This window comes from Zootoca vivipara, chromosome 16, assembly GCF_965207765.1.
Source record: "Zootoca vivipara chromosome 16, rZooViv2.hap1.1, whole genome shotgun sequence".
Classification (NCBI taxonomy): domain Eukaryota; kingdom Metazoa; phylum Chordata; class Lepidosauria; order Squamata; family Lacertidae; genus Zootoca; species Zootoca vivipara.
This window is the reverse complement of record NC_142599.1, coordinates 14610042-14632573: the sequence shown is the minus strand read 5'-3', so window position 1 is coordinate 14632573 and position 22532 is coordinate 14610042. Positions and strand designations below refer to the sequence as shown.

The 22532-nt window shown below is 43.8% G+C and overlaps 2 protein-coding genes across 44 annotated transcripts in view; both read left to right on the top strand.

The window, feature by feature from the left end:
* LOC118075809 (immunoglobulin lambda-1 light chain-like) overlaps positions 1-22532 on the top strand; it is a 380578-nt gene that overhangs the window by 332148 nt on the left and 25898 nt on the right. The gene's annotated exons all lie outside the window — the stretch shown is intronic.
* Positions 1-22532, top strand: part of LOC118078681 (immunoglobulin lambda-1 light chain) — a 187655-nt gene that overhangs the window by 148224 nt on the left and 16899 nt on the right. For 20 of the 41 annotated variants that reach the window (XM_088659110.1, XM_088659124.1, XM_088659113.1 and 17 more), the window contains exons 3-4: positions 11513-11548; positions 17036-17587. The exons of 7 other annotated variants lie outside the window; for them this stretch is intronic. In XM_088659110.1, coding sequence (XP_088515236.1) covers positions 11513-11548; positions 17036-17355 — 356 coding nt within the window. In that variant the 3' untranslated portion in view covers positions 17356-17587. Of the gene's footprint in view, positions 1-11511; positions 11549-17035; positions 17588-22532 lie in introns of those variants that run through there. 14 more of the 41 variants (XM_088659126.1, XM_088659138.1, XM_088659117.1 and 11 more) reach the window with 5 other exon arrangements.

Here is a 22532-nt window from a genome sequence, read left to right as displayed (position 1 = left end):
GCGGGCGCTGTTTGCTGGGCTTGACAAGCCCGGCAAACAGCGCCCGCCGATCTTCAGCCCTGTGCTGTGTGACAGGCGGGGGTGGGGGGGAAGCGGAGATCGTGCTCCGCTCTCCCCCCACCCCCGCCTGTCACCGAAGATCGGCGGGCGCTGTTTGCTGGGCTTGACAAGCCCGGCAAACAGCGCCCGCCGATCTTCAGCCCTGTGCTGTGTGACAGGCGGGTGTGGGGGGGAAGCGGAGATCGTGCTCCGCTCTCCCCCCACCCCCGCCTGTCCCCGAAGATCGGCGGGCGCTGTTTGCTGGGCTTGACAAGCCCGGGAAACAGCGCCCGCCGATCTTCAGCCCTGTGCTGTGTGACAGGCGGGGGGGGAAGCGGAGATCGTGCTCCGCTCTCCCCCCACCCCCGCCTGTCACCGAAGATCGGCGGGCGCTGTTTGCTGGGCTTGACAAGCCCGGCAAACAGCGCCCGCCGATCTTCAGCCCTGTGCTGTGTGACAAGCGGGGGTGGGGGGGAAGCGGAGATCGTGCTCCGCTCTCCCCCCACCCCCGCCTGTCACCGAAGATCGGCGGGCGCTGTTTGCTGGGCTTGACAAGCCCGGCAAACAGCGCCCGCCGATCTTCGGCCCTGTGCTGTGTGACAGGTGGGGGTGGGGGGGAAGCGGAGATCGTTCTCTGCTCTCCCCCCACCCCCGCCTGTCACCGAAGATCGGCGGGCGCTCCTTGCTGGGCTTGACAAGCCCGGCAAACAGCGCCCTCCGATCTTCGGACCTGTGCTGTGTGACAGGCGGGGGTGGGGGGGAAGCGGAGATCGTGCTCCGCTCTCCCCCCACCCCCGCCTGTCACCGAAGATCGGCGGGCGCTGTTTGCTGGGCTTGACAAGCCCGGCAAACAGCGCCCGCCGATCTTCGGACCTGTGCTGTGTGACAGGCGGGGGTGGGGGGGAAGCGGAGATCGTTCTCCGCTCTCCGCCCACCCCCGCCTGTCACCGAAGATCGGTGGGCGCTGTTTGCTGGGCTTGACAAGCCCGGCAAACAGCGCCCGCGTGCACTTTATTAAAAAATAAGACATCCCTTGAAAATAAGCCATGTCGTTTTTTTTGAGGAAAAAATTAATATAAGACATGTCTTATAATATGAGAAACACGGTAATAATGGAGCAGCATTCAAAAATGGCACAGATACCTAATGGCAATCAAATGTAAAAGTAAAAAAAAAAAAGGTAAAGGACCCCTAGTAAGTAAAGGTAAAGGCAACTAGTATGGGGTGTGGTGCTCAGCTCACTTTTCAGACCAACGGGACACCATGACAGTTCGAAGTTTGGCAGTTTGAACCCCCGTGACGAGGTGAGCTCCTGTTGCTCTGTCCCAGCTCCTGCCCACCTATTACTTCGAAAGCATGCCATTGCAAGTAGATAAGTAGGTATCGCTGTGGCAGGAAGGTAAACGGCAGCGTTCCGTTGCGCCAGAAGCGGTTTGTCCTGCTGGCCCACATGACCCAGAAAGATGTCTGTGGAGAAAGACTGGCTCCCTCGGCCTGATAGCAAGATGAGTGCCGCACCCCATAGTTGCCTTTGACTGGACTTAACTGTCCAGGGGTCCTTTACCTTTATTATTATTATTATTATTATTATTTAACAATCTCTGGAGCCCTGGCCAATGGCAAAGGGTCATTATTGCTGTGCAACAAAACATATGGCAACACAGCCTGATGGGGAACTGAGACAGAAACCTGTATTTCTCTTCCCTAAGGCAAGAATAAATTTAGAATTGTGTTCACTTATGATGCAAACAAACTGTCAAAAGTACAGGCACCTCTGCATTTGCACACGATCGGCACATGCATGACTGCTGAGGCACATGCTTTTTTTGACACTGCAAAGGGGCAGAACGGGGTGGAATGGGTGTTTGGCATGGCATGGGCATGGTGCCACACTTGTAAAATTTGGTGAGGAAATGTACTGGTATTGCATACTCTTGAGTACACCCGTGGGGGTGGGAAGGTGAATACTTCATGTACTAAACTTTAGGTGGAGTCAAGAGCATAAGAAGACACCTGTTGGATCAGGCCCAAGACTCATTCTGGTGCTGCCTTCTGTTCGCACAACTGCCAACCAAATGTCTAGAGGAAGACCACAAGCAGTGATCAATATAACCTAAAGTGTCATGGAATTCTACTCAATATTGATCCAGAGCAGATTCCAATGCATACCGGTAGTTAGCAGAGTAACAACTTAAACACATTGCGGGATTCCCCCAAAATAGACCAGAGTTTTACTGCTACTGAAGGCAAATGAGCCATAATGGTCACAAATCCAATACATTCAGGATTGGCACAGTCCATAAGAAAGCCAGTTGCAGCAGACTTAACATAAGCTTACAATAACTTACAATAAGTCTAAACCTTAAGGCTAAGCATACTATGTACAGAACACCACCATAGCTGCCAAGTTATCCCTTTTTTAAAGGGAAATTCCATTATGCTGAATAGGCGTCCTCACGAGAAAAGGGAAAACTTGGCAGCTATGAACACCACACCAGAGAGAAAAGAGATAGAAAGTGAAAGTGAAACCCAGGCTCCTTCTGGCCTATAATTATAGTCAGCATGAGTTTGACAGAACCAGTTTAACGGAACCAGTTTAAGCCAGCTGTATTAAGCTTCTCTGAAGGAATAAGCCAAACATCGCGAACCTTCTGCTTGTTTCTTTCACACAGAGAAGCCTCCAGAACTCTCTTGAATCAATTAGAATGGGAAAGATCTCTACACATCAGATAAATACTTTCTGCACTAAGAAATGAAATGCAAACTGGTGGTGTGAGTGTACATCTGAGTCTGTCTCAGAATCAAGTCCAGAGACTTTGTTGCATCTTTAATACCTGCGTAGAAAAGCTTAACAAGCGATAGCTTCATGTTGCTGCATCTCTGCTAACGGTGATATTGTATGCCTTCTCTATCCCCCCTTTTATTTGGATGCGGAAGGCTGGAAAGGCTTTGCAGATGTTTGCATCTCTTTGGTTTTGCTGCCATCTCCAGGCTTCTCAGAAGCAGGAAGGAGCATCCAGTAGCAAGCTATTGAAAAACTAAGCACATCCTGCAGTTTTGCTCTGATACACAAGATGGAGGTGCGAACTAAGAGATAAATTAATTTGGGTTGGCTTCTCTTCTTTGCTTGAGAATTCTGGAGAGTTTCACTGAAGCTACACAGGCACTATACATTTAAAGCAGAGCTACTCTACACAACTATCGTGGCTTCCCCATTCACATAATCCTGGGAAATGTAGCATGTTCAGGGTTAAAGAGGTGTTAGGAGACCTGTATCCCCCTCACAAAACTACAGTTCCCAGTGTTAAAACATTCCTGGAATTGTAGTGGAGACCCCTGATTTGCACTTCTCACCGTATACTAATAGGAACACTCTTAATCCTTTTGGTTTTCCACTTCTCAGAACTTTGTGATGCAATTATTGGCTCAAAAATGTACTGAAAAGTTTGTGTGTGCAATAAAAGTACACACGTGTGTTATTTTGTGGGAGATGTGTTTTAAAATAATAGCAATAGGAAGAAGCTTTGCCCCCTCATTAGTAACACTCAGGGTTGGTCATTCTCTCAAAATACAGTGGTACCTCCAGTTGCAAACGGGATCTGTTCTGGAGGTCCAGCCACATCCCAAGGAATTTGCATGCGCGTGGTATAGTTTTTTTTTAAAGATGCAGGGATTTGTGATATGTAAAATGAACCAGGGAAAGAGAACTAGGGAAGTCATTGATATTTTAAGGATGTAAAAATGAGTACTGTATTTTAAATTGTAAAATAGAGTCTCTGTAACTCTCTGTTTTACAATTTAAAATACTCATTACAGAGACTTACTAACAGAACAACAAGGAAATTTACAATTGAAAGGTTATGATGAGATAAAGGAACATCTCCAGAGTTGGCTGCAACACAGACAACTAAATGAAATCTTCAAAGAAGATAATAAGAAAGGATTTACTGACACGGTTTCAAAATTCCAAAAGGATATTATAGACGATAATTCCAAACTATTAAAAAAGGCATATAATATACTGTTGGAATGGGAGACCAAAGATGAGGAAGTCAAATCAGTAACAATTAAGTGGGCACAGGATGTAGGTCACAACATACAATTTGAGGACTGGATAATACTTTGGAAAGTGAATTTGAAATTTACCGATTGTATATTGTTGAAGGAGAATTATATGAAAATGATGTACAGATGGTATATCACACCAGTAAAATTGGCAAAAATGTATAAAGCAGAACAAAAGAACTGTTGGAGGTGTAAAGAAGGGGAAGGTACATTTTATCATATGTGGTGGGATTGCAAGATTATTATTTTTTAAGGAAATGATATACAACAAATTGAAAAGAATGTTTAAAATAACATTTGTTTTAAAAAACCAGAAGCTTTTTTGTTAGGTATTTAAGGACAAGAGCTGCTGAAAGAAAAACAGACATTATTTATGTGCTACAACAGCAGCAAGAATTCTAATAGCACAAAATTGGAAGACTGGAGAAGTACCATCTAAAGAACAATGGCAAGAAAAATTGATGAACTACGCAGAGTTATCAAAGTTAACGGACAAACTGCAAGAAAAGGACAACATGGACTTTGAAAAAGAATGGGAACCTTTTACAATACAGTGGTACCTCGGTTTATGAACACAATTGGTTCCGGAAGTCTGTTCATGAACTGAAGCGTTCATAAACTGAAGCAAACTTTCCCATTGAAAGTAATGGAAAGTGGATTAATCTGTTCCAGACGGTCCACGGAGTACTTAAACTGAAGCGTTCATAAACTGAAGTGAACTTTCCCATTGAAAGTAATGAAAAGTGGATTAATCCGTTCCAGACAGGTCCGCGGAGTACTCAACCTGAACCGTAATTAACCTGAAGCATGGGTGTAATTGGTTCCGGAAGTCTGTTCATAAACTGAAGCATTCATAAACTGAAGTGAACTTTCCCATTGAAAGTAATGGAAAGTGAATTAATCCATTCCAGATGGGTCCGCTGCATTGGAAACATGGACTTGGTGGCAGGATTTAAATAAACATTTACCATTTTATTTACGTAAAACAAGGACTATAACACTGTGAAACATAAACTGCAGAACGTATCATTTGATGTAATAAACCAGAAATGGAAGCTGAGGGAAGTCAACAGAGAAAAGACCCTGATACTAGGAAAGGTTGAGGGCACAAGGAGAAGGGGCGACAGAGGACGAGATGGCTGGACAGTGTTCTCGAAGCCACCAACTTGAGTCTGACCAAGCTGTGGGAGGCAGTGGAAGACAGGAGTGCCTGGTGTGCTCTGGTCCATGGGGTCACGAAGAGTTGGGCACAACTGAACAACTAAACAACAACAAATTGGTAATGTATTTGAATGTGAATTGTAATTTGAGACTGACACAATTGAAAATTAATAAAAAAAAATGTTTATTAAAAGAACTTGGGATCTTCTCCATACAAAGCCAATGTTCTACCACTGAACTGTAGGACCCGCATTGACCAGAAAGGTTTATTGACTTCCAATTATTTAGTAGGGATGGGTGTGTTTGTGTGTACATTTCCCCTAAAATATGCATTTTCCCCACACATTTTCACCTACAATATGCATTTTCACATGCCTTCTTGTGCTTTATTTTTAGCACAGGGACTGTGTCACAAGATTCAGAGAAGTATGAAAATCAAAAGGAAAACTGCACTCTTCTGTGCATATTAGTCCAGGAAGTGTGAATTGGGCTGGGTCACTTTAAAAATGCAGACTGAGTTAACACCTCAAACGTATTAGAACGTCTGCTGCAGGTATCCAGGCCCCAGCGGCTTCTTCTAATAGCTGTCCAAGGTCACCTCCCAACCCTTTGTAACCACCAGCTGTACACATTGGCAGATGTTTCAGTGAATCTGTGAATGGACCGGGGAAGGGCCAACGGCCTTCAGTTCATTTGCACAGAGGATGCAAAGTCAGACCCTAGGAAGCCTCCCGTACCAGAGACATGTGCTCTGCTATTTTCAGAAAATGCCAGTTGAGCACATGCCACGCGCCGTTGCTGAAGCATTACCTATCTCCTCCTCTGGAAGGAAGTGCTTATCAGATGTACTGTTCCTGACAATCGGTGCAGTCTGCTTATGTAGGCTTGTGCATGTTGAGGATACATACCTTTCCTGGAGCCTTTTGAGATTTATTATTATTATTATTATTATTATTATTATTAAGATTTCTGGTCCTTCTGGATGGGCAGAAAATGGAGTCAATTTGGCCATACATTGAAATCCAGTTTGATCAACGGTTTGTCTTGTGGATATTTATAGGGTGGAGTTAAAGGCCACAGATTTCTCAAACCATGCTTTTCAGTTAAGCCACATGCGATGTTCTGGAAATATGAATAGATGTGGCAAGTGGAACCTGCAAAAAAAATGTTGTAGTTTGGAGGGGAAATGGTTCCTCCTGATTTTCCATTTTCCGGTATTTATTGGCTACTGAGTGCTACAAATTCACTGGGCTATTTTGGAAGGTATTTCCTCTGTTGGTCCTTTTTCACTTCGTTTCATTTATTTATTTTCACCTCTAAAAACCTTGGAGTTCTCCTAAGCATCTCCTTTGTGGATGGAGCCATTCTGGCTACAAAAGGAAAATCACTCAAAGAATTAAGGTTCCTGTGATGATATTAACCGGATTACTCAGGAGTAATGCTCTGCTCTGGAAACAGCGCTCTTCAACCTCGTAAGAGGTTTGCATTTCGTCGCCGACTCAGCATTTTGGAATCATTCTGCAATTGCCTGCTACGGTATGTCTTGCACATGCAAGAATGGATTTCGTGGAGAAAGGGGCGATTTCTACAGATTCCTCTCATTCTTCCTTTAATGTGGGATGCTACAACCACATCAGCTCTCATTTGGAAATGAACTCTTCAGAATTATCGGCGAGGGGGAGAAGATTTTTCCCTGAAAGTACCCTAAATCTCCTGACTTAAATCTCAGGTAAGCATGACTGTAGCGCCCTTGTATGCTTATAACTTCTCCTCAGTTATTGTGCCACAGATTAGGGAAAAAAACCTACACAAAGCAGTTATATTAGTAAACGATTATTGCTTGAATCCTTGAGGAAGGGCAGTAGCTCAGTGAAAAAGTGTTTCCCTTGCATGCAGAAGGTTCCAGGTTCTCTCTCTCTCTCTCTCTCTCTCTCTCTCTCTCTCTCTCTCTCTCTCTCTCTCTCTCTCTCTCTCTCTCTCTCTCTCTCTCTCTGTGTGTGTGTGTGTGTGTATAAAATTGAATTTTCTGTTTTACAATTTAAAGTACTCATTTTTATATCCTTAAGTAATCAGTGACTTCCCTTCTTCTCTTTCCATGGTTCATTTTGCATATCATAAACCCCTGCATATTTTACAGAAACGATACCATTCAGTATTCCATTCTAACATCCATCATAACTTATTTACACTGTTGAATTTATCTTAATGCTGCCGTTTTCAAGTGTACGCAATTTCACCCCATATATTCAATAAACATTTCCCAATCTTCTCTAAGAGGACGCAGGTGGCGCTGTGGGTTAAACCACAGAGCCTAGGGCTTGCCAATCAGAAGGTCGGCGGTTCGAATCCCTGCGGCGGGGTGAGCTCCCGTTGCTCGGTCCCAGCTCCTGCCCACCTAGCAGTTCAAAAGCACGTCAAAGTGCAAGAACATAAATAGGGACTGCTCTAGCAGGAAGGTAAACAGTGTTTCTGTGTGCTGCTCTGGTTCGCCAGAAGCGGCTTTGTCATGCTGGCCACATGACCTGGAAGCTGTACACCGGCTCCCTTGGCCAATAATGTGAGATGAGCACGCAACCCCGGACCTAATGGGTCCTAATGGTCCTAATGGTCAGGGGTGCCTTTACCTTTACCTTTAATCTTCTCTAAACATATGTTCTTCTTGTTCTCTTATTCTATATGTTAAGTCTGCAAGCTGTGCATATCCTGTCAACTTAAGTTGCCATTCTTCTTTGGTTGGAACCTCGCTCGTTTTCCATTTTTGGGCTAACAAAACACAGTAGTAGCATACATGAACAGCCTTTTCTGACACCTGGGAATTTCGGTCTGAACAGAAGGTTCCAGCTTCAATTCCCAGCATCTCTACATGGGGTTGGCAATATGGCACTAGATATTTTGCTTGCATTCTGATATTGACTCAGAATGAGTAATCTTGCTGTGTTCCAAATGACAAGTCAACATTTTTTAAGGAATTGAAGGAGATGTGAACAGCATCTCTCTTCTATGGAATCTGATGGCACAGATTTGTACTTTGGAGTGTGCTCCTTGTGTTTGGTGAAGTTGGGTTATTTGGGGGGGGGGGGTAAACATCAAGCCAGATATAGCAACACATCTGTATTGCGCTGTTGCAGGTCACATATAAATTCAGACCAGGTGGTAGAGGTGGTGTTGTCTACAGAATGGGTGCATGTGTTGTGTAGAATTCTCCAGGGACCCAGGAATCACTTGAGAAAGGGTTCATGGCTTTATTAAAACAACTTTAGTAGAAATTAGTCTATAGAGGAGAAATCTACGCAAATCTGTCAAGGATGCCTATGGGAATCCAGCTTGTAGAAAAAGACGAATTAAAATTCATAATTTACTTAGGAGAGCATTGTAAACAAATAAAAACATTAGCTGGACTTTAAAAACAACTCATAAAGAAACGAAAGACATGGATAATCTAGAGAAATGAAAACTGTGGAGAATGTAATGATATGGAGTTTTAGGAAAACTATCTTAAGGACCCATGTAGGGGATGGGGGGAAGACACGAGATTCAGAGAATCTCATGTATGGATATGCTAAAAGTTTTTTTCCTTTTCGTTATTTTAAATTTGTGCTTGTAAAAACCAATAAAAATAATTCAAAAGAAAAAGACCAATTAATCGGTCTCAATCAGAGTCAGAAGTGTCCTAGATTCTGGATGGTGTACGGTAGACTTCTGAATATGACAGGATACATATATTGCACCGAAGTAAATGTACAGTCTTCAATAAACTCTCTGCATACACAGACGCACATATACCTGTAGTACGCTGAGTCACATGTCTTCAAATCAATCTGAGCAGAAAGGGGAAGAATCTCAGTGGTAGAATGAGATAGAGAAGAACTTATTTTTTTAAGTGAGTAGTTTTGCTTGCACTGTGTCCTGGACTAGTTTTGACAAAGGCCCAATTAGATATATATTTTTAATCACCAAAAAATGTGGGCGAAGGAAGCGAATTAATATTTTACTGGAGGCAAGGATCCGGTTTGCAAGCCAAGATTGAATTCCACTGAGGTGAAGGGTTGTGGCCGGTGCTAGTTCTACTCAGAGTAGACCTGCTGCAATGAATGGACATGACTAACGTAGAGCTGTGGGTCTATCCTGAGTACATAAGCAGAGACTGGTAAAAAGGCAAAGGTAATGGATCCCTGAGCAGTTAAGTCCAGTCAAAGGCGACTATGGGGTTGTGGTGCTCATCTCGCTTTCAGGCCAAGGGAGCCGGCGTTTGTCCACAGACAGCATTCCGGGTTGTGTGGCCAGCAGGACTAAACCGCTTCTGGCACAATGGGACACTGTGACGGAAGCCAGAGAGCACAGAAACACTGTTTACCTTCCCGCCACAGTGACACCTATTTATCTACTTGCACTGGCGTGCTTTCGAACTGCTAGGCTGGCAGGAGCTGGGACAGAGCAACGGGAGCTCACCTCGTCATGGGGATTTGAACCACCGACCTTCCAATGGGCAAGCCCAAGAGGCTCTGTAGTTTAGACCACAGTGCCACCTGTGTCCTTAGAGCCTGGTGGACCCTGCCCATTGCCCATCTTAGTCCAGCGACTTGTCGTCATGGTGGTCAGCGAAATGCCTGTGGGAAACCCCCAAGCAGAAGCTGAGCACAAGAGCCCTCTCACCTCCTGTGGTCTCTAACAACTGGTATTCAGAAGCAGTACTGCCTCCAGCCATGGACTGGTATTGGACACAGCGCCAAGTATTTTGGGTGGTATTCAATGCTAGTCCTACTCAGATTAGACCCAATGATGTTCATAGACATGGCTGACTTTGTTTCATTAATTTCAGTAGGTATTCAAGTAGAACTTACTTGAATACAACCTATTCTTTCTGGTCCCTTAATGCAACATGGGTTGCGTGCAACAAAGCTTTGTGACAATCTAGTGGGGGGGGGGTTCTGTCTTGTTTTGTTTTTGAGCAAAACTGCCACAGATAGCCCACCCATCCACACTAAGAACTGGATGCAGGGAAGTGAATTGACAGCCAAAGTATCATGCCGGGGCGGAATGGGGGAAATTGATAATTTAGCTTAAAAACCATTGCAAAGAGTTAAAATTGTTAGTAGGATTGGAATAACCCTTGTAGTTTAATGGTGAATTTTGGATACAATGGAGAGGTAAAAGATTATTATAAAAGATGCAGGAGGAAATGACTAACAATAGGACCCACAAAGGGGAGAAGTCCAGGAGATTCCTTGGAAACTTGTTTTTATGTTGTATGTTGGATATGTGGTTGTAAAATTGTAATCTGGAAAATCAAATAAATATTCTTTTAAACAAAACACAACTAGTATGCTAGGGCAGTGCTGCACATCTAAGCATCCACTCAGTGCAAATGTGCACCTTTATATCGACAAGTAAGTTGCCTTAGACATATGTAGACCTATCCAGTGCAGAGGAATCTGTACAGGAGGGGAATCTCGGGGTCTGCCCTCTTGTAACTTGCAGCTACGCTTGGATCCTTTGCAAGGAGGGATGGAGGAAGACATTAATTCCTCGTGCTCATGTGAACTATCTCATTTGCTATTCCCAGAACAATATGGGAAGACAATTTCAGCTTTCCGTCAAAATCCACCGTTCTCTGAATTTTGCAATGCAGCACGGAAACCAAAGATGTGCAGAAAAAAAATGTGTTCGCTAAGGGGAGCTATGCATAAAAGTGCATGTGTGATTGAAAATAGCACACGGAAAAGCATTGTTTTGGGGGAGACTGCTTGCAAAAAAAAGAATGTGTATACTGGCAGAAATCACCACTACAATGCTGGTGGATATTCTAGAGGACTTCCTTTAAAAATAAAAATAAAAATTGCAAAAATGTAGCAAACTGAGTTTTTTATTAGAAGAATGAAAAACTGGGAGAAATTGAAATTGACAGATTCATCCATCTCTATTTGCACGGCGGTGTGCATGGAACAGCTGTTGACACCCCTGTTCAGGAAGACTCCTGACCACATGGCATAATCTTCTTTCTTCCCACCCCCCGCCTCCCCAAGATCTAGGGCTCAGCGCTCTCTTTTTCCAATGGATTATTCTGCATCAGATTCCATCAAACATTTTTGCATTGAAGACTCGCCTATGTCCCATCTCTCAAAGCCCTTTGCTACATACCCTTTGCATCAATTTCGTCCCTGACCAGGTACACTATCCAGAAAAGAGGAAGCAAAGTTTTTCTGGTGACAAAAAACACATTTTTGTAAGGCCGTTAGTCACTGTGTGTATGTCTTCGGCGGTGGAACCACATTGATAGTCCTAGGTAAGTCGCTTTAAAATGCCTATACAATTGTTTTCTGATCGGCTTTGTATTTAATTTCTGTCATTTTTCCTTCCAAACTTTGTCTCTGGGTTAGGCAAGGGATCTCTTGCCCAGTACTTCAAATCGGCTTAGGAGAGGGTCAGGATTTCTCCTCTCTTGGGTCAACAGATGAGTTTGTAGGATGTCTCTCTCCTTTTATGTGCCGATTCAAGTTTCAATCTAATGCAACACTTACTTGGGAGTAAGTCTAGTGGACAAAGCGAGACTTACTTCTGAATAAGTAAATGCTTTGCTGTCATGAAACAGTCGTAGTTTGCCATTTTTAATAACTTTTCAACTTTGGATGAGAGCGTTTTGGGTCATCAATTAGTAGGTTCAACTTTTCCCGTTGTGGGAAAAGAATATGCAGGTAAGGTTACGGCAAAGTTAAAAAGCAAATGTTCTCATTTGTCACACTGTTTTGTTTTGTTTTGAAAATATCAGGAAGACCACGTATTGTGTTGACAAAGCAAAATTGCCTTTTCAGTTTAAGACTGCTCTACCATTTTTAGAATAATATCTGTAGCAACAAGTAATATTTAAAATTAATTCAAGACGGGGTTGTATTAGAAATGATATTGTACTATCTGATGGCATATTCCCCCCCCCTTTGTAGTCATTGCTGAATTTAAAAAAATATTAGGTATCAGAGATTGAAATAATAGGGTAAGTAATAATGCAATTACTTACTTGGGAGTAATAGTGGTTGAACTTGGTGGGTTTACATCTGAATCAGGTTGTCCTGGAAATTAAATATTTTCATGGTGCAGCAGTAGACAGATGATTTGCAGGTACGCCTTCATGCAGAAACAGGTTTTACAAAAAGCACGATGCATTTGGTTGAATTGAAAAAGTTAGGTAAAATATTATTTTGTAAGTTGTTAGAATCTTCCACTCTGCTTGCCGATGTATTCATCTCTCTCTGTCCTTCTGAAGGCAAGAAGCCTAACTTTAAACCCAATTCCCTCAGAAACAAGCCTACGAAAAGGAGAACTGACTATACTCTGTATCCTAAACACATTTTCTTGAAAATATGTCCCAGTGAAGTCAATGGATCTCTTTTTCAAAGGAACAGAGTTGGAGTTTGTGTTGGGTCCATGACTTGCCACTTCTTAAAAGATTTTAGACAGCTGCATTGGTCCATTAGGACAGGGGGGAAAACACCAAACCACTCGTAGTATAATAGCTTTATTGGGAACTAACTAAAAAGTCACAATAGCTGGCCAATCTTTCAGGCTCATCAACGTTCCTCTGTCAAGCTGGAGGGCGTTTAGCAAAAAGAGATTGGAGAAGAAAATAATAATGGGTGGTGATATTGCAAAAACTTTACTGGGTGACAGTGAACTAAATTTTACTCAGCATAGACCCTCAGAAATGAATAGACCTAATTTAGTCGTGTTCATTTATTTCAATGCATCTGCACTGAGTAAACTTAGTTGAATATCATCCGGTGGGTAGTATCCAACTAAGTTCTACTAAAGAGTAGACCCACTGAAATTAATGGGCTTAAGTTAGTCATGGGCACTAATTTTGATGGGTCTTCACTCAGTATGACTAACTTAAGATATAACCCTGACTTCTGAAGGCAAGTAGGATCTGTAACAAAACGTTGCAGTCTGGAGTGTCCTGATTCCTGGATGCCAGCCAGCGATGCCTAGTTCAGGATACTCCATTCTCTCCCTCTCCCGACAGTTTTCTGTTTCCCCCTCTCTGAGAGTCAACCTGCGGTCCGTGAATCCACAGCATGCTCAGTCTTCATTGACCTGGTTGGGTTGCTGTTTCTTCCCTTACTCGTGTTGTCTCCAAGATTTGTCAATACTTTAGCAAAGCACTGCGAGGTTCAGGTTCCTCTAATTCTGCCGATACTTCCCTTTTCTGCAGGAGCAATTTAGGCTACTTAAGAACCCATCCTTGGGAAATGCTACCGTATTAGTACATAATATTTGCTGCAATGGATAGCAGACGAGGGCTTTTCATCTTGCCCACTTTTCTCTTCCCGCTCCCAACCTCATCTTTTGTTCTAGATTTTTTCCCCCTTGCTAAGCATCCCGCCCGGAGAAGCATTTCCTGGAGAAGATGCTTTTTCACTGCTTTTTTTTAAAGTTGGTCCTTGTAAAGATACTGCCTTTCCATCAATTTTCAGTCTTTCAGAAGGCACCACTGATGAGAAGGAGGCAGCCCTGCCATGAGGGAATGGATTGGGGTGGAGTGATGGTTAGACATTATAAATCCCACCAAAATCCCATTAGTAGTTGTAATAGGAAAGTACACTGGTTGAAATTCAGATAAGATGTGTGTTGATTACTTTGTGCGTGTACTGGGGGGAAAGGGTGATACAGATTGGCCAACAAAATGTTTTAACACGGTGCTAGATTTCACGTAGTCTTAAAAAATGAATTAATCACCAAATTGTGTATGTGTTTATCTAGATGGATGGATTAATAGATAGATGGATGGGTGGATAGAAAGACAGAGACAGGCAATCTCCTTCCATTGCTAATGCTCAAGTAAAATTCAACTGCCCATCCAGTTGTCTTCTCTATGGGGAAAGGGCTGTACCATCTTGTTCTTTGCCTCGGGCAGCAAAATACTTTTGGCAAACCTGGCTAGAGCTACCAGAGGTGGCTTTCAGGACCTGTGTTATTTTTTAGGGCACCACCAAGACTCTTTCCACTCTTTGCTATGACAGAGGAACAGGCCTTTCCCTCTGGGAGATATTCATGTAGTTACGCTATTATCTTGCATTGTTAGTCCTACTCAAAGTTAACCCGCTGAAATGAATGGGCATGAATAACTTTAAACTACAGTGGTACCTCGGGTTACAAATGCTTCAGGTTACAAACGCTTCAGGTTACAAACTCCGCTAACCCAGAAATAGTACCTTGCGTTAAGAACTTTGCTTCAGGATGAGAACATAAATAGTGCTCCGGCGGCAGCAGGAGGCCCCCATTAGCTAAAGTGGTGCTTCAGGTTAAGAACAGTTTCAGGTTAAGAACAGACCTCCGGAACAAATTAAGTTCTTAACCAGAGGTACCACTGTATTAATTCCAATGTGTTTATTATGAGTAAATATTAGGCAGATACAACCTTTTCCCTTTTTTCTTTTGGGGTCTATTGGCTACAGTAAATTGATTGGAATATTCTTGCCCAAGGCAAAGAGAGCCAGTGTGGTGTAGTGGTTAAGAGCGGTAGACTCGTAATCTGGGGAACCGGGTTCGCGTCTCTGCTCCTCCACATGCAGCTGCTGGGCACATGACCTTGGGCTAGTCACACTTCTTTGAAGTCTCTCAGCCCCACTCACCTCACAGAGTGTTTGTTGTGGGGGAGGAAGGGAAAGGAGAATGTTAGCCGCTTTGAGACTCCTTTGGGTAGTGATAAAGCGGGATATCAAATCCAAACACTTCTTCTTCTCCTCCTTGGTTCCCCCCTTCTTCTTCCCTGAAGCAGGGAAGGGGGAACATTTGTGGAGAGGTTGCTGATCTATGAGGCTGCCACCCCCAACCCATCCTCTTTCCATTGGCTGCACGGGCAGCTTTGCTGTGAGCTCCCACAATGCTGTTAGGAGACACACACACCCTTCCATCCTTGTTGGTATATGTCCAAGGCCACGGAGCTTAATAGAAATGTGTTTGTGAGCCTAAGGGAGGCTTGCATTTCTTGCAGGAGGGCTTGCATTTCTGCTCTGCTTAACAACACATGCTGGCAATTTAATGTGAGCCTTTTCCTAATTTCAAAAGCCTTCTGTGGGTGATAAGGCGAAACCTCTGGCAAGAGGGATCTGGCCCTCTTCTGGTGGAGGGAGAGTGGGAAGGAGGGAGGGAGAAGAGAGGGGGAGAGGTGTTGTGGAAAGTGTGAGAGAAAATGGATGATCCACCACCCACATTGAACTTTTTTAAAAAAACAACAACTGTTTTTATTTGTTTTCATGGTACAGAAGATAAATTTTGAGAAAGCAATTGTAACTTTGGACTTTGTTCCGATCCGCTATCAGCATATGGCTGCAACAGAATACCCTCAAAGGCATATGGTCTCAAAATATTATTATTATTATTATTATTATTATTATTATTATTATTATTATTATTGCTTTTTTCTAAAAAAAATGTTTAGCGGTACTCTCATTTTGACTGAAGAAAACCACCATTTTGTAGTTCAAATTGAGGAAAAATAAATACAGTAAATGGACAAAAGTACAAAGATTCACAAAATGTTTAGGGGTATGCGTACCGCTGCATCCACCCCCCGAAAAAAGCACTGATTATGATTTATTATACTATTTATTTATTCATTCATTCATTTATACCACACCTTTTTTCCTGATAGGATTCAGGGTGGCTTGATTAATAATCTACAATTGATTAATAATAATAATAGCAACAACAAGAAGAACAATAATATTAAAAAGAAAGTGTGATAGACAAAGGCTTTAATTCAGGATTGCAGAATCTGTGGGCCTCTCGGTGTTATTGGACTCCAATTAATGGGAGTTGGAGTCTAAGAATATCTAGCAAGCGCAGAGGCGATAAAGCATTCCACTTCTTTTTCAGGTGCACACAACTATATATCTGGCTTAACCATCGCACTTGCTTCCTCCCACCCCCATTCCACGTTGGTCACTAGGTTCAACACTATAAACGCTCTAAGTAAAAATGGATCAGAGGTGTGTGCAAGGTTTTGACTCTCTGTGAGTGGCATCAACCTCTGGGAAGATCAGACACCTTAGGTGACGTCTCTGCCGTACATTTAAAAAGTCAGGCATTCTGAGAATATATAAAAAATATTGAAATTGAACTGGTGGGAATGTTTTCTAGAAGTTGGCAGGGGGGAGAAAACTTTTGGGACTAGAAGGCAGGCTACCGAAATCAAAAGGCGTGGCTTCCAGAAAGCCACAGATCTTTCGAAAATTTCAGCACACAGAACTGGGAACTAGAATCATAAGGAACTCTAAGGGATCTTGTAGGCCACCTAGTTGAGCTTACAGCAAAATATCCTTTTTCTAAAAATAGATGGGTCCAGGAGCCACCATTTAAATTTGCTCAAAGTGCCTCAGAGTAATGCTACAACAGGAGCATTGTGGGAAATTTAAATGGCAGCTCCCAGTTTCGGACACCGTAATCACAAGGGGCACAGGAAATACCTTAGGATACATCCATATGATATATGATATAGGGTGTTCTGAGAAGATATGATGCATAATAGCAGTTAAATTGAGGAGTATTTCAAAGGTTCTTGAGGCTGGGGGAGAAGAACACTTTTGGAGGAGGTTGACATCAACAAGTCATGGCTTCCAGATAATCAAATGTCATTACAAAACATTTCAGGACACAACTTTGGGGGACAGAGTCAGGTGGTGCTTCCTTTATCAGATCAAATAAATTATTACATGTGCCAAATATTTAATATTCCCCTTAGATACAATGCTTAACCAGATTTCCCCTTGACTTCCAGGACAGCCAACAGCACCTCCAACAGTGAACGTCTTCCCACCATCCCCAGAAGAATTGAAGACCTCAGACAAAGCCACCGCAGTGTGTCTGATAGATGGCTTTTACCCGAGTCCCATCCAAGTTACCTGGCAGGCTGATGGCAACACCATCTCCTCTGGGGTGGAGACAACCACGCCCACCAAGCTGAACGACAAGTACGCGGCCAGCAGCTACCTCAACATGAAAAAATCTGTGTGGGAGAGCTATGACAGAGTCACCTGCAAAGTGACGCATGAAGGGAAGCCCTTTGAGAAGGAGGTGAGGAGATCGGAGTGTGCCTAAAGGCTGGATGGGTCTGATGAGTTCCTCGTGCCTCCAGCAGCTGAGAAGAAAGAGTCCTTTCATGTTCAAGGGGGCCAAGTTTATTTCCTCTAATGCTACGTTGATCCACCAAGTCTGGTTTCCTTCCTATGTCGTTTCCCTCCCCACACCCCCTCCCTTCCTCTTCTCCCTGGAATCTCCTTTGTGTGTTGGCTTATAATGTTTGCAAATTAATAAAATGTCATACATTTCACCGGTGTGATTCTTTGACCCACTTATTCATTCCATCTCCTTCAAGCAGGTTGTATTCATGGTTTCCTGTCATATTACAGAAGGAAGTGTGCTGTTATTTTGCCAAAAGGCACTCAGCTCAGGTCTATGGCTGATAGCAGCAGTGGTAAAAGCAGTGTGATTTCATGGGACCAGTGGTCCATCTAGGTGGGCATTTTCTACACTGGTAGGCTGTGGCTTTCCTGGAGATCAGGCAGGGTTCTCTCTTAGTCCAACCTACCAATTCAGCTCCTGGGAAATGGAAAAGGTGGATTTGGGATCAGGATTAGGGTTGCCAGACTCAATAGTGGACAGGACCTCTGTGCCTTTAATTGCCCTGCTCTCTTTTGAGCCTGGAAACCTTAAAGAGAAACCAGCAGACCTGGAAGGAAGTGTGTTGTTACTCAGCCAAAATGCAGCGCTAAAAGTAGCGCGATTTCATGGGAATGTAGGAAGCGGCCTTCTCCCAGGTCAGACCAGTGGTCCATCTAGGTGGCCGTTTTCTACACCGGTGGGCTGTGGCTTTCCTGGAGTTCAGGCAGGGTTATCCCCCCCCCTCCCAGTTCCCTCCCAGTCCTACATGGAGGTGTCTGGGATTGAAACACCTGGAGACCCTGATGCAATACAGATGGACTACCAGTGGGCTGTAGCCCTTTCCACCACCATAATAATAATAATAATAATAATAATAATAATAATAATAATAATAATAATAATAATAAATTCATTATTTATACCCCGCCCATCTGGCTGGGTTTCCCCAGCCACTCTGGGCGTCTTCCAACGGAAAAATGAAATAAAACAATCTATTAAACATTAAAAGCCTCCCTAAACAGGGCTGCCTTCAGATGTCTTCTAAAAATCTGGTAGCTGTTTTTCTCTTTGACATCTGATGGGAGGGCATTCCACAGGGTGGGCGCCACCACCGAGAAGGCCCTCTGCCTGGTTCCCTGTAGCTTCGCTTCTTGCAACGAGGGAACCGCCAGAAGGCCCTTGGCGCTGGACCTCAGTGTCCGGGTAGAACGATGGGGGTGGAGATGCTCCTTCAGGTATACTGGACCGAGACCATTTAGGGAGCAGTGCTGCTTAACGGCTCTTTAGTATTATTAGATGTGATGAATTGACTCAAGTTGCTGTTCACTTTAATGAACTAGCTGAACATGCCTCCGTATAAATCCTCCGCCCAATGAAAATTCGCTACCCCTCTCTTCCCATTCAGCTCCAGAGAAACAGAATGGGGGATTTAGGATTCCTTTCAGGGGGTATTTCAGACGTTCCCGAATATCACCTCTGGTCTGCCATGTGTTCCATGCGCCTCGTGGATGGTTGTCCATTAGGACTAATGTAGCACTGCCCCCAACAACCTCCATGTGCCCTCAGGCAGAACCACTCAACCTTTCTCCCTTCCCACAAGCCGGTCTGCCAGCAGCTTTTCCCGTCACTGACCCTCCCTACTTTTGGCCTCCCTGCCTCCTGCCCCACCAGTTCTGATGGGCACCAGCTGCATTGGACGGCACTAACTATAAGGCAACGTGAGAATGTGATTGGGATTCCCTCCCATTTTAGGACTACAGCTCCCATCACACCTGAATGTTGGCCTTGCTAGCTGGGGCTGATGGGAGTTGTAGTCCAAGTCATGTGGCGACCACCCCATTGGGCAAAATTGCACAACTCCTCCCTGAAAGATCTCCTAGCACTCAGGGTGCACTTGGCTCCAGTGAATTAAAACCATGGGTTTGTTGAGAGAATAAGAGAAAGCAATATAAAATGAACATTCTATATTTACTGGGAAGTCTCTGTAGCTTGTGACTAACTGGTTTCCCCTGAGATGGTTTGGGACAATCCCTGGTCTTTGACCATGCTAGCTGGAGGTGATGAAATACGGAGTCCGGCAGCATATGGAGGGCCTACAGGTCAGACACCCTGATCTAAAATGACAAATAATATGGGGCTTGAATGTGTTCAACTGCTCTATTAAATGCTTCTATCCAAATTGGAATGCCATACAATAACTGGGAAGGTACCTTGGTGCATTTTGCTTGGGTGATCATTTGGCATCTGTGTTTTTGTCCACTTAAAATTTGGCTGGTAAGTATTTGAAAGATTTTACCTGGTCAATGGGGTGATTATCTAGTCTCCATTTGACAACTTGGAGGGAAAAAACCATAATTTTTAGATTTTTCGCAATGAATTCCCAGGGAGTTGATCTGAATGGGGGGGGTGCATATGGAGGGCCTACAGGTCAGACACCCTGATTTAAAATGGCAAATACATACCTGCCAAGTTGCTGTCAGAGAAATAAGGGACCGGGCTGGAAATAGCAGACCGGAAATAGCGCTGCCGCCATTTTGGAACTGGGCGGAGCATGCTCAGAAGTGACTTTTGATGCTGCTTTGCCCAGTTCCAAAATGGCCGCCGTGCCAGAAGTCACACTGCAGCCATTTTGGAACTGGGCAGAGCAGCATCAAAAGTCGCTTCTGAGCATGCTCCGCCCAGTTCCAAAATGGTCGCCACGCCAGAATAAACCGGGGGGGGACAAAAAAAATCCGTTTTTTCAGCTAGGAACAGCTGGAAAAACAGGGATTTCCCGGGGAAAACGGGAGACTTGGCAGCTATGCAAATATCAGGCTGGATATTAGTAAAGTCCCAGTTTCTTCCTCCAGATTGTGGTCACTCTACATATACCATGAGTCAGTCCCAATTTTCTACACAGTACTCTGTCATGAGCTGGCCAGGAAATGAGACACCATAGTCCACCTTCTTCCCAGCCATTTGTACACCCCTATTTTAACTTGTGTGAGAGGCTATTTGGAAAGAGAGACAACTGTTAAAGGCCTAAAAAGATGTTTATGGCCGCTTCAGAGGAGAATGAGTCTCAAAGCACTGTCTCCATGAACCATTTGACATTCCATATGTAACCTGCTTATTGACGCGTGTAAATCCTCACCACCACTTCTTGTAAAGAAGCTAGTAAAATGCGGGCTAGACAATGCTACCATTCAATGGATTTGTAAGTGGCTGACTGACCGAACCCAAAGGGTGCTCATCAATGGCTCCTCTTCATCCTGGAGAGAAGTGACTAGTGGGGTGCCACAGGGTTCTGTCTTGGGCCCAGTCTTATTCAACATCTTTATCAATGACTTGGATGATGGGCTTGAGGGCATCCTGATCATGTTTGCAGATGACGCCAAATTGGGAGTCATAGAATAGAATCATAGGGTTGGAAGAGACCACAAGGGCCATCCAGTCCAACCCCCTGCCAAGCAGGAAACACCATCAAAGCATTTTTGACATATGCCTGTCAAGCCTCTGCTTAAAGACCTCCAAAGAATGAGACTCCACAACACTCCTTGGTAGCAAATTCCACTGTTGAACAGCTCTTACTGTCAGGAAGTTCTTCCTAATGTTTAGGTGGAATGTTCTTTTTTGATGGCCCTTGTGGTCTCTTCCAACTCTATGAGTCTATGATTCTATGTTGCATCAAACTAGGTTTCTGCCTTTGATGGACTGAAAACCCATATATAGTGCAGTGCAATCGCTGTCAAAATGCACACCTACAATGCTTTAGACAGGCCCTTTTGCAGTATTAATTATTCATTTATTTACTTGTTTGTTGTTTGCTTGTTTTTATTGGAGTTGTACTCTGGCCTCCCTCCCAAAGAAGCCCAGAAGGGCAATGGCCATCAAGCCATGTGCACCAGCTGTTAATTAGGTCTCAGCACCAGCAAACGTGGTCCAGGCTAAGCAAGAGAACTATTTGAGCATGGTTTCAACTATGGAAAAGCAGCATACAAACAAATTGAGTACGAGGACGTGGACTGCTGAACCCCATGGATGCTGTCCCATGGAATCTCTCTACCCTGGAAGCAGGGGCCACTCAAAAGAGTGGGGAAAATCAGAAAGCAATGGGTTTGTGATAGCTGTCTTCTGAGAAGTCTGCTCAAAAGTCTACTCCTATTGGTTTCCATCTTCGAAATCCATGGGGCTGACTACAAGATCCATGGTGCAGTGCCGTTCTGATCAAAACACACTTGCATAAAACATCAAGTTATTGTTATTTATTTTGTTATTTATTAGACGTAGATACCACCCTTCATCACAAGAATCACAGAATAAATAATGATAGCAGGCCAAAAAAAAAGGACAGTGTGCATCTGAGAGAAGCCAGAACCCATCGATCGATCAATCAATCAATCAATCAATCTTTATTGCGCTTAAAGACCAGACAGAGACCCATAGAAGCAATGGAGAGTTTTCTTCTATTTGCAAATTTGAAATGCAGGATTATGCATTTGTGGAAGCATATATATTCCACCCTGAATAAATGAAATTCAGCGGCAGCTTTCAGAACTCAATGTACAAGTTCATTTTTTAAAATCTGTGATAAGTGTTTTCTCTGAGACATACTACGGTAGCAGCTAATTAAGGAAGTTCATACTTCCACTCCAAGGAACGGTCCAGCGCATTGAGTTTAATTTGTAAGAAACTATTGTGGCACAGACAAAGCTTCACTGCCTGCAGACTGATTCACCTGTGAGGCCTCTTGTCAGAAACACGAGCCAACATCTTCTGGACTAAATGAGACAGTGGTACCAATTCTTAGATTCTCCTCCAGAGACCAAACTGAAGTGGCAAAGTCCTAGTAACCTTCTAGGGGTTTGGACTACGACTCCCATCATCCACAATTAGGGTGGCCTATGGTCGGGGATGAAGGGGGTCGCAGTCACATGGAGGACACTGCCTTGGCTACCGGTGGACCAAAGGAACTCATCCATCATGCTCCCAACATCGAGAGAGAAATAATGGGCAAGAGAACCTCCTTGGAAGACCTGAGATTTTTCTGGCTGTCAAACAGAATCCAGGAATGCTGTTCCCACAAATGAACCAGGCCATTGTGTCATCTTTCTTCCAAAACACCATTAACTATA